The 13,501-nt window shown below is 32.3% G+C and overlaps 1 protein-coding gene across 1 annotated transcript; it reads right to left on the bottom strand.

Moving 5' to 3' along the window:
* Nucleotides 1–12,222: 12,222 nt before the first annotated feature.
* On the bottom strand, nucleotides 12,223–13,141 carry LOC128179669 (EMILIN-2-like). Its single transcript, XM_052847180.1, has 3 exons — nucleotides 13,044–13,141; nucleotides 12,806–12,903; nucleotides 12,223–12,708 (listed from the first exon to the last, which is right to left on the bottom strand). The coding sequence occupies exons 1-3, from the start codon at nucleotides 13,139–13,141 to the stop codon at nucleotides 12,302–12,304; spliced, it is 603 nt and encodes a 200-aa protein (XP_052703140.1). The 3' UTR covers nucleotides 12,223–12,301.
* Between the last annotated feature and the right edge of the window lie 360 nt (nucleotides 13,142–13,501).

Below are 13,501 nucleotides of genomic sequence, written 5' to 3'. Positions count from 1 at the left end.
ATAGTCAGACATCTTACACATTATTTTTTTCCTTCATAAAAGGTAGCCCCTGTTGCAGGCGGAAACGGCCCAAATTCGAAGGAGAATTCGGGAATGGTTTTGCCTCAGCTAGGTTTAGACGTGAACCTAGTACGGTGAAATATTGTTTTGACATCTGCATAGGCGTCCATGACAACATCCTTTTAATAAAACTTGTTAAAAACACGATACTTTTTACGTCTGATGAGATGTGAGCTAGACTTCATCAAATTCAGTGATATACCCTAAAATATACCTCAGAAGAGACCGTCTAGTTGATGCTTAAATGAAAAGAAGACGCGACTCCATTTTGATATTCTAACATCAGGTAATGTGAATACATTAGGGGTCTTTGCATGATGTATTGTAAAATAAGGCTGGAAATATTGTTCAAATACCAAATCTTATATTTTGAAGAATACGTAGCATTCCCTGCAAGGCAGATCTGTAATGCGGTTAGTATTATCTTACTTTTGTCCTTTTATTTTGCAATAATATTGGTATCGTAATTTGCCACTTTTTTTTAAGTGTTCATTATTTATATTTTTTTAATTATTGGTTTGGAAGTTGTCAAGTGTAAAAACAAAGAAATGATGAAAATGAGCAAGTAATTTAAACTTGAATATATATTAATCATCGTTTGATCGTTGTTATTGGCGACAATCTTATTTTACTTTATTTTCTTCACAAGGAGCACGCACTCTGCAGCTCTGCTAAACAGTTGAGAAATCTGTTTAAAACTAACAAGCAATATCATTATAAAATTACTACAAATGATATCGATTTCCAGAAATTGCTAAAATTTTAAAATCAAGCATTTTTTCAACATGGCTTAAGGCAGATTGTTATACTGTAAATTTTGACTTTACAGTCAAATGGATATACCATTTATGCTTACATTTATTGCGATATGCTTTTATTATGATTTTTTAAAAAGTCAGTCATCAGTATTTTGTTTTCATGTAACACGACAGCATGCATTAATCATTAAAAAGAATTATGCATTCTATAACTGAGACACATCCAAATTCTACATCATTTCTGAATTCTGAGTAAGTGCATTTTTCTCAATAACGAACAATATGATTCTTTACATGTATTTTCATATCAATCGATGTATTTTTAACACTTTCTTCCCGACTTAGCGCTTTTCAGTACTTTCAGTACTTTGATTTTGTAATATAGATTGACAGTGTACCGGTACATAACTTGAATATGTTGTTTTCTTATACATTTAACATTTTTCATTTTAGCTGCGATGGTCAAATTTTGCTTTTTTTATCCCCTATGTTTAGACACATCATCAATTTCTGAACTAAGTAGCAGTGCTTAATCACTTCAACTTTGTTTCCTTTGAATTTATTGATATTGGCTTTGATGAAAATAAATATAAAGACATTTTTAAAATATATGGTAAAATTACACCTTAGGACAAAAGAACTTTACAAAAGTCATCTAACTTCAAACTCATGCAAACTATGTTAATTATGTTTAAATATTAAAGTGACTTTTACGTGACCATTTATTATTGCAGTGAAAAAATGTCGATAATTTTCTTCAATTGAAAATACATCCAGATGAGTTTTAGATATCTGAAGTACTTGTTGTAACAACGTATCGAGAAACCTGTGCTTTATAAAAAGATGCATTATATAAGCAGTTCGTAAAGAACCGATTTCCGTGTACTGCCTTTTGCAAGAAATCAACCCACCATTTTCTTTGTATAGTATATCAACCTGATAACTTCTTACTGACTAATATCATCTTTGAATTAATTTAACTCTACGAAATACATGTACAATGCCGTTTGTGCAAATTTTTTTTTCTACAAGTCTCAGCAGATAGAGCATTTCTATAGGTCTAGACAATAAGAGGCTATCTAATTCAATTTAGAATCATTTTACCGTTTTTAAATTTATTTACATTGGATGTTTTCTGAAAATATTCAAGGTCATATATTTTCAAACAAACTTTAATGGGTATATGTTTTGCACATGTCCTTTACTAAGTCTTCAAACACTGACTCTGGTTACCGGATGTAATGATCCAATCCTCGAAATGTTGTATCTCCTTTCGTTGTTGATACACTGCATTTGAACTTGTTGTTAATACACCTTTTAGTTAGAAAAATAACAAAACTGTTACAATTGTATTCATAAATGAAAATAGCTTAATGATGTGTTGTATTTATTTCTTGTCAATGTAACAGAGTTCCTGAAAATTATGAATACATTTATGGTTTATGTAACCGCTGTTTCCATGTTTTTTAACTTTGACATGGCCCCCAGACTTCAACTTCACGATAACTGGCCTGCTTATTTGGATAAAAAGGGTTTCATTGTAGCCACAAGTAGACAAGTGCAGCTTACCTGTTATTTTCGTGTTGACTTTCAGAATATAACCAAAGCCTGGGCAAGAAAAGGAATCGGTAACAAATGTGTACGTTCCTGCCACACGTGAACACTCCTGTTCTGTCGTCATATCCGTTCCCGTCATTCATCAGAACTGCGTCATATTTTATTGTTTGTCCAGCCCCAAGTGTTAGAGGTTTTGATTCTAAGTTGACAGAAAAGCTGACTCGTTATGGAGAACTAGACGAATCTGTTGCCATATTAAAAAAAACCTGAACATATATGACAGCTAGTATGTTTATGCGTAACTAACAGGGAAATATAAAATGTTTTAGTTAAGTTTAATTTGTTTTTAAACAATTACCTGAAGACAGTTGAATCAGTTGAATCCACCGTAGATTAACGATTTCAACAAATCAACCTTTGTAACTTTGCCTGTTTGTAAGCTCTTTCCGCTGTACGCCACACCGACTTAACCAATAGACAACGCAAACAGCAGACCCAGCAACATTTTTTTTACTCAAACGATGAGGAAGTAATGATTTATGAAGAAGCTTTTCACCGTTGTTTAAATAAGTAATGATACATCACCTGTTATACATTAGACAACATCCTTATTCAACATAAATTATCAAGTAACCAAACATTTTTGCAAAGATAAATCGATATGCATGCAACTTTGCTTTTACAGAGCCTTTTTGTAATTTGTTTTTTAAGTTTGGAAAAAATGGTTTTATCCAGAACAAAAAGTGCATGTATCACAAAAACATAAATGGATTGTGATATAAAGATAAAATTCATTTGATTTTTTGGGGTGAAGAGTTTTTTTAATTTTCATTCCCTGATTCATTCCAAATCTATAAATAATAGATCCATAACATCTAAAGATAAAAATAAAAAGGATGGGGCCATGACTAATCATCTCCGATGTTGGTAATAATTCTAGGTCTACAACATGAAATAAATTATTACATCTAGATCAATATTTATAAATGCATGTATTTCTAGGTCACATCACAGAATATTTGGAGTTTTTTTCTTTTTGGCTTTTTTTTTTTGGTTGTTTTTTTTTGGGGGGGGGGGGGGGGTGGTTCATTTTTTTGTCTGTTTTGTTTGTTTGTTTAGTTTTTTGCGTGTGTGGTTTTTTTTTGTTTTTTTTTTTCGCTTTCAATTAGTAAATTAATTAACAGTACTGAATTGTTATATAAAGAGCAAGAAATACAGTAGGTACATACAACATCTCAGAGGAGTTTTAGTTTCACAAACAGGTATTTGATATGGTTTAATATACTGTAAAAGTGCTTATTTACCCATTTCTATAGAATAAAGTTAATTGTAAGATACTTAAAAAATCCTCCTTTAGAAGTTGGGCATTTTAAAAGAAAATATATATCTATATGAAGTTCTCTACACTGTTTATTCAGAATATCAAAGAGGACGTCTTTTGATTTTAAGTAATTTTGGAATCTATGCTGTTTTTCATGATTTTACTTTACAGGCTATATCTACATGTACTGTAGACAATGTATTTCATTTAAACCTTTCTGTTTAGTCTCAAATGAAATAAAAAATCAATCTGTGCTTTTATTTTTTTTTTCTATAAAGTTGCTATCGGAAGACACAATATCGTCGACGTATTTATTAGTTTTGAAAAACCTAGTGTCAAATAATACATGCTTTACTAAAGAGTGTTTATTTTCTTCGTTTCCAAGATTAAAAAAGTTTTTCCATATCATGGTAAATTCTATTGAGTTTTTTTATGTTAGCATTCTTCCTTATTGTGACCTATATAAATACCAAAAAATTAAAGATGGTATGCTAATGTGAATTAAAGTACATTATAATCAAAATACTTTCACCGGTTTATATTTTCAAATTTTACAATAACATTTTTTTACAATATTTGACCAAAAAAATTTGTTTTTAATTTGTGGAATGGTAAACATTTTAAAGCCCCAAATGGGATTCGAATTCATGACTTACAGATTGGTGGTGAACGCTTTAAGGTGGCAGGGGACAGTTTTTTGGATATTGTATTCATTGTAACCAAAGGATGCATGTCTTCGGAACTCTGTAACTAGAATTTCCTCAGTTCCCTTTCAGCACAAATACCTTTAATTCCCTCTTTATAAGGCAAATCACCAATTTCTGAAGAAAATTACTAGTCAAAACCTGTAAAATTCTCTACATACTGGTTTTTATGAGGTTTTGACCCTTTCATATTTTGCTAATTTTTCATGATTTTTCAGCTTTTAAGACCTCCCCCAGCTAATTCCTTGCAGAGGGTTGACCTTCCGTACCGCGTGCATATTGCACTATCACATGTCAGAAACTTACCGGTGTATAGTTTACAATGTCCCATCCAATTACTATTCGTGTTATTTTACATCCCGTCTATAACTTTCAATTTCACTTTAAAGACAACACAACAGTCATAGCCGCAGGTTTCGCATTTTACTTCTGATTCTCATGCACCTAACATAAGGGGCCTACATATTGCATATCAATTTCAACAAGAGACACCCCTCCCTCTAACTAATGATAATCATTAAAAATAATTTCATGAATTTTAGCAACACTCATAAGCCTTCAGGTACAGCAACGCTCAATTTTACAAAAATATTGACGGATACTTTATCCGAAACTGTCCCTTGCTACCTAACCCTTTCCACTACGCTGTTTGGTAGGTATTTCGTGCAAGAAATAATTTATGAATTTATACTTATTTTATTGTTTATTTCGTTAAAAGTACGCCACAATATGGAAATCTCAAATGCCAACTTAATAACTTTATTTGTTAGTCTGATTCCATGAAACTATTCAAATTCGTTTTTCATATCTTCTAACAATAATGCATTCAGTTTTATTAGTACTAATTTTTTACCCAGCCCATAAGTAGAATGCTTTTATTACATCTAGAGTACTCTTCATCGAGATTTCTTCATTTTAAGCTTCTGTTAAGTCATCTGCCTGCTGTGTACTTTAATTTTATAGTTATTTTATTTAAAACCATCTATGTTTTGATTATTTTTTTTTATTTTAACCGCTAACATTTCCGCTACAAAAAAAAATAAACGCCTTGATAGAGGACAATATTAATTACTTCCTGTTGTCATTAAACATGATTCAGATAAATAACCGTTATTTTTTATTTAAAAAATCTAGTTTGTAAACAAAATAGCTGTTTATGTTATGAAATTTTAACCGATATTGAATGCCTTAAAAACTTTAAAAAGAACGAAATCAAAAGGTTTTTAAAAATCTAAAAATAACAGAATTCCACCCATGTTTTTCTGAACAAAACTAGCAAATATCCACCCAAAAAAAGCCGATCATTTTATCCAATCTATCTTCCTTTTATATGGCAGTTTAATTTTTTTATTTAAGGGATTTACACCAAATTAAAACCAAATTGCATATTTTTTCATTGTCCATTCTTTTATAGATAATTTGTTTCACAAAAATGTATTTCTTCTAACCTAAATTAAAATAATAGGTTCTATCTTCATTGATATTGTATTTAACTATCCACGAATAACAGCCTACATTAGTTATGAATCTTTCAATTTGAGACAAAAGCGCTTGACAAAAGCCATCTAACTTCAAGCTTATGCAAACTTTGATAATTATGTTTATATACCATAGTGAATTATAGTTAACAATATATCCTTGTAGTGAACAAATTGTCAATAATTGAAAACAGAATTCATACATCAAACTAATTTTGTCCACACCCCCGCACATTATACAATATATTAGGTTTTTAGTTCTGCAAGTCATGCTGGAGTTTACATTAAATTACCGGTCTCCGATTTTGAAGATGTTTCCTTCCTTTAAATATTGACAGGTTCCACATCGTTGATCTGGACTTTTCTAACTGTATACAAATTGTTATTGCAAAAGTAAGATTTGCAAAGTATGCGTTTCAGATATTTAGGATGTCCTTACTTTCGATTACGCGGAAATTTTCAAGAACTTTAGACATCCTTTCATCTGTTTTGAGTACTTCGTACTACAATCCGAAATATAAGAACAGTACACCGTTTGTTAAACACCTTAACGAATACCATATAGAATTTACTGACCATTTATTAACAATATTAGGTCATCTACAAACCATGTAACTATATATATATATATATATATATATATATATATATATATATATATATATATATATATATATATATATGACTGCCGTCATGAGAAAAGGGCCCTTATCTTTTGACGTCACAATGCTCAGAAAACGACGTCAAAGTTGCGGCATTGTAAACGCAGTTTTTCTTATTTTCTGTTTCTATTTTTTTCTGCGTCTATGTTGTGATTTCTGACTAACTTCAGTCTGGCCTTGTTTTTATACTGCGATTAATATTTATTAGTCAAATATTACATGTTGATTTAAAAAATTAATATTTGATAAATGAAATATACACATGTAACGTCAATATCTACACATTTCGAACGCGTAATATTGCATACAAATTGATGCTGAGACGTCATAAAATTGCTGCTTTTGTATCCGCTATGAAACTAAAACACCACATTTTACATTCTAGAGTGTGATGAAAATATGCTCTAATTAGAAATCCTTTTTTTTTTTTTTTTATTAAATTATTATTAGAAAGCAAAGACCCGTCTCGCATACGCGTATACTTGAATGCGAGACGGGTAGTGGATTTCCGATGATGATTTATAAAGTAATCTGAGTAAAATTACACAACTTTAGTTTGCATGAGCAGTATATGTATGACTTAATAAAGTAAAAAAAAAACCTACATTGCACACTCGTTGTTTATAAGAGGGGTTGAAGGCTGAGACATACCTAATCGATGCAGAGCAGTATTGTTCAAATCTAACAGTTATCTGTGCAGTAATTACTGTGAAACAATACAAGTCATATTTCAAATCATAAGTTTGGAGTTCACCTCACGGGAGACGATTCTTATGGTGTTCCGATGGGGCCACTTCGACCTTCGCACTTTCGCCTTTAGGTCGAGGTGCGAGAGTGCGAAGTTGCGAAGGCGAAAGTGCGAAGGTGCGACGGCGAAGGAGCGAAAGTACGAAGATGCGACGGCGAAGCGCGAAAATGCGAAGGCGAAAGTGCGAAGTTGCGAAGGCGAAGAAGCGATACTAATATCGCACCTTCGCCATCGCCACTTCGCACTCTCGCCTTCGCATCTTCGCCTTCGCCTTTTTATAATTGTGGAGCTCTCTATCGTTTAAAGACAATTTTAGCTGTATAAAAGGACATCTGAGGCAGACGATGAACTTATTAGAAATTATTTTCAACAGCCTGCGCAGATCCATAACTTTTTCTAGGGGGGGGGGGGGGAGGGGTGGATGGATAATTATATTTGTCGGGGGTGGGGGAGGATTCCGAGACTATTTTGGAGATTTTATTATATATATTTATTAAAAATAATTTTTCCGGGGGGATGAGATCCGGACCCTCTCTCCCCCTTTACTGCATGTGTGAAGTTATTAATATTGAATTTTCCGTGGGGGCGGACCCCCTCTCCCCCTCTAGATCCATACATCAGCAAGGAGTGTCGCATAATGAAATTAGAATGTTACTGTGTTTGATCCACGGTAAACAGACAGCTGGTAAGTGATAGGAGTCTGGAAGTGCATATGTATACATTATGGCGGACATTACATTTTATATGGAGTATATAATAATTAGACACATGTCACATTTACACATTAAAATATTTATAAACATTCATAGTAAGCAAAATGGCCTAGCGCATGCGTACCAATGATAACATGGATTAATCAGAAAATCTTGGCGAGTACGGTGTCTGCATCAAATTCTATGTAATCGACCGAGACTTTCTGAATGCTATCAAAAAAGGCGAAGGCGAATGTGCGAAGGCGAGAGTGCGAAGGCGAAGGAGCGATAGTAGTATCGCTCCTTCGCCTTCGCCATCGCATCTTCGCGCTTCGCCGTCTCGTCTTCGCACTTTCGCTCCTTCGCCGTCGCACTTTCGCCTTCGCAACTTCGCAGTCTCGCATCTTCGACCTAACGGCGAAAGTGCGAAGGTCGAAGTGGCCCAATCGGAACACCATAGATTCTACTCTTTTTTAAAATTAGTCGGAAGGAGCACGATAGAAGGCCTATGTCTCAATTATAGTGCTACTGCCAACATACAAAATAAATTATCGCATATTTTATTCCAATTTAAGAATTTGCGATCAAATTTTGAAATTATTTAACGAATTAAAAAGCTGTAACTAACGGAATAGAATAGTTTGAGAAATATTTTGACAGCATAAAAGTCTATACTGAGATATTGCATTTGATTTCATGGAAAAATCTTATTCTTAGTGACATTTTCATGTAAAGTGCCTTTAATGAAACAACATAAAAGTATATATACCTGTACGAATGAAAAACTTGTTTATTATTTGAGCGCAACATATATTTTGTTTTCTTTTACAATTTAACAACCCAAATCCACATGTTGTGTGTACTTTTTGAGCTAACTTACATTAAAAAAAACCAGTCATAACATGCCTGAAAACTCACCACATTTTCATGGATTTATAGCATTTTATATGATTATATTCATCTCTAATCAGTTACAAACATGATTCAAAATTCCTTAAATTAAACAGGTTTGTAAACGAAATCATTATACGATTATACGTTTGATATCAAGTCGATAAAATTGCCGTTTTATAAATCAATTCATGTTTATCGATAAATATAAACACTACATGTGCGACATTTACAATAACATGCATATCCGTACAATTAACCTTTATAGCTGATGTTTTCTCATCTTTTCTTTTTTTATACAAGAAACAAATTTTGATGATACTGAAGTCAATGTTTATGTGTGTTTGTTACAATGTACAGCAATAAAAATAAAAAATCCGAGAATCGCAATATTTCTTAAAACTTCGGAATACCGTATGCAACTTAATGCACTCTATAAACGTCTATATTTGTATTCAGAGAGAGAGAGAGAGAGAGAGAGAGAGAGATTTATTCATTCATCGTGTAACATCGATATTAATGAGAAAATTAAATTCAGTCAACATGTAAAAATGTTACTTCTCACTAAGTATAAGCTACGTCTATCGGCACTGTACTACCAATTAGTGCAAAAGAATGGACACAATTAATGCAGAAGTCTTATTGAAATTTATTTGCAATCTTGCATTAAAAAAGAGAGTAAATAATGCTTAAATATAATTAATTATTTCAACGATACGATTATTGCTTATAAAAATCACATAAAAGAATACAACGGTACGCGTGAACTTACAAACCGATTGAATAGAAGTGTAGATTCAGCACGTGGCTTTTGTATTTTGTTGGTCTGTCGTATTTGATACACTTAATTAGGGGTGTACGAGCATATATAAACATAAACAAAAAGTAGCGATCAATACGGGAAAAATTAACATAACTTGCGTTCTGTAATGTGCATGTATCACCGGAGAAAGCATTTTATTGTTTTTATTCACATCTTTCATTTAATAAATAAATGAATTGAATTGATCGTAAAAAGTAATTAAAGGCACTAGATTATTGTTAATGTACACCAGTACGTTAGATAAAAGCTGTAGCCTAAGCGTCTTATATGGGAATTTGAGTTTGGCATCATCATGCAATCCGTGATTTTTCATAGGTTGCTGAAGATTTTGACCGATCGGTAAACTGCGTGGTTAAGATTTCTGTCCTGCCTGTTTTTATACAGCTGTGAATTACAATCAATTTTCGTAAGAAATAGAGGGAATCATACTTAGTGGATGAAAATTTTAATCTGTAGATATAAGATGCCATTTTTGTTAAAATCTTTTTTCTCAAATCAATTGTCCACATTCTTGTAGTTGCTATTACTTTTCAGTGAGACAGTCAAAGCCGATTTTTTTCCATCGGTAATTTTATAAGAATTAAGTGCCGATAACGTATAAAAGAGAAAAGAAATCATGACATTAATTCAACACCATAACATCCGAGTTTCAAAAACAGCTATAATTGATTTTAAACTTGCATCAGAATTATGAAGATAGTTAAAAAGTAATATCAGTAAATATGCGATAAAATTTCCGTGCAAAAGGTTAAATAAAAAGAAATATTTCTCTTTTTGAAAATAAATTCGTTTATGCAATTTGATAGTGCCCCAAAATTGTGGAAACATAGGCATCGAATTTGAACATCTTTATGTTTGTTACATGTTTGCCTATTTAATTTGCTTCTCGGCAGCTTAAATAACTGATTTATTTAAAGGTTGGGGAGAAGTTTGATATTTGTTTTTCTTAGATATCCTTTAACGATCTATCTTATGTTCGGGAAGGGGGGGGGGTTAAATTATTGCATGTGGAGTCATCAGAAGTGTGCAGAACATTAACTATGTCTGGATATTCAAAATGTTTTGATCTCTTTTGTAAAAATTGTAAAAAATCGGGAATTGTAGAAAATTTTATTCTACTTCAAACAATTAAAGACGACGAAAGGAAGAATAGAAGAAAAAAATGCAATAAAAAAAAATGACGTTCGTGACGTCGTGACGTTTTCGACGAGCTACCTCAAAGTCGTGTTAACATCTCTTACTAAAATTGCCATAAAATGCTTAAAACACACAAGATCTTTGATATCTTAGTATATTTGTATTCAGAAAGAGTTGACTAATCAGAATTGACAAAAAAGTGAGTTTGTGAAATTTTGACCTTAAGGGCCCTTTTCTCATGACGACAGTCATATATATATATATATATATATATATATATATATATATATATATATATATATATATATATATATATATATATATATATATATATATATATATATACAATTATATAAATTATATAAACATTAATAGGTATATGTTTTTTCACACTTGCTATACCAGGTCTGAAAACTTTAACTCTGGTTACAAGAAAAAAATTTTAGTTCTTGGAATTTATGTTCTTCATACACTGCCATCGGGATTATTTTTTTGTAAATTTTTGTAATCGTTATTTAAACTATTCGGGTATGTTAATATGATTTTACAAATCCTATTGCTAGTTGACACTTTTTGGTTTGTTAACATTTGTGCATGATTGTTTTTACTGTACATCTACACGGAGTAATCATTTGCGGTTCCATTTCTTACGTTTTTTCTGTAGAACAGTACCAGACAACTTAAGTCATTTTAGTATCATTTTATCGTTTTCAAATTTATTCAAAATGGATTTTTTTCGAGCAATCTCGTTTATATATCTGTATACAAATATTTAAGGATGTATATATTTGCACACTAGCTATACCAGGTCTTAAAACAATAGCTCTGGTTACTTGGGCCTCCTTAATAATTGGAAATTTCTTATATATCCTCTGCTTATATAATGCGTTTGAACTATTTAATTTAATTCCTTTAGTAAGTTTGCAAAACTGTTTAATATTTTTATCATACCAAACTTTTATGATAATTTTATAGTTAAACTTTGGGATCTCAATGTTCTCTAACAAACCCTCGGGTTCACCTTACCACAGTGTTTTTACTGGAGTTATATCCTCTTCTACATGGGGAGAAGCCGGATTACACTGTACAAAAAATAGAGACAAAAAGAGAGCTTTCAGTAGACTACGAGAGTGTTGCTTTTTTCTCCCAACCAATATTTTAAACTTAGACACCGTATCTCAAAAAATCCCAACCTTTTAAGTAAATGTGGCCATGTTCATACTAATGAAATGACGCACAGTGGTCAGCAGTAACACTTTATTTATTTTTCTGACCCGGCGCTGACAGGTACCTCAGTGGAATTTATTACAAATTTCTCCTAAAACATTAACGGTCATTAGTAATCTGTATCTCGTACGCACTTTCACCATTTTTGTAGAATTTTCGTCATCATATTTTTATTTGGGATAAAAATTATAAAAGACCATCGTGATTTCATAATGCTTACAATATGTGGTATCTTAATCTTGGTCAATACAAGAGGACCCCTGAAAATCCTGAATACATGAAATGACGTATGTAACCATTGTTTACAACATTTTCAACTTTGACATGGTCCTCCGACTTCAGCTTCACGATGACTGTCCTGCTCATTTGGACATATGTATCGCCGCCGTGTACATATGACACATAAAGTCTACCAACTGTAATTCCATTGACGTTAAGATGTAACATGGTCGTAGCTTTAGACAAAGAATCGACAACAAACATGTAGGTTCCCGCCACAGGACACGTGAACACTCCCGTTCTGTCGTCATATCCGTTCCCGTCATTCGTCAGGACTGAGTTATATTTCACTGTTTGTCCACCTCTGAGTGTTAGAGGTTTCGATTTTAAGTTGACAGAAAAGCTTACTTTTCTTAAAGTGTTGGATGAATCTGTAGCCATAGGAAATTAAAACAGTTTACTTTGTTTAAATGTGATTGTATATAGGTAAAAAAAAATGCGATTTAACTTTCCAGGAGATTTAGTTACCTGAAGACATTTGAATGAGTTGTTTGAGAGCTGATGAATCCAGGGTCACCGTGGCTTTGGTGTTGTCGTAGATCAACGATTTCAACCACAGGATGAATCTCTGCCATTCAGTCAACTGAATGATAACTGAATGGTCTGGAAAGGTGACTGAATGGCACACATATACCATTTAGTCACATTTCAGTTACCTTTTAGTCACCTTTCAATTGACTGAATGGCAGAGATGCATCTTGTGAACAAGTCAATATTTGTCCTCAAGCCTGTCTGTACAGTGTTTCCACTGTACGCAACATCGAGTAAACCAAAGGACAACGCAGACAATAGAGTCAGCAACATTGTTTTAAAATCAAAAATACAATGATGTCTCAATTTAACTGTAAGAGAAGCTTGCTCTGTTGGTTTATATAAGTATTAATACAACACCTGTTACGCATTCAACATCATGCTATTTCAGCATTAATATATCAAGTTACTAAATATTTTGGTTTAGATAGTTAAATATACGTGCATCTTTGCTTTAGAAAGAGTTTGTTTAAAATTTACAAAATTTTATCAAGAACAAAGCCTATATATGTATCACAATTATATAGTGTGTGTGTGTGTGTGTGTGTGTGTGTGTGTGTGTGTGTGTGTGTGTGTGTGTGTGTGTGTGACTTATGTTGGTTTTTAATTATTTTATTCACCTATTTAGAGGTG

The sequence above is a fragment of the Crassostrea angulata genome, chromosome 4 (assembly GCF_025612915.1).
Source record: "Crassostrea angulata isolate pt1a10 chromosome 4, ASM2561291v2, whole genome shotgun sequence".
Lineage (NCBI taxonomy): Eukaryota > Metazoa > Mollusca > Bivalvia > Ostreida > Ostreidae > Magallana > Magallana angulata.
This window is presented reverse-complemented; position numbering and strand designations above follow the sequence as displayed.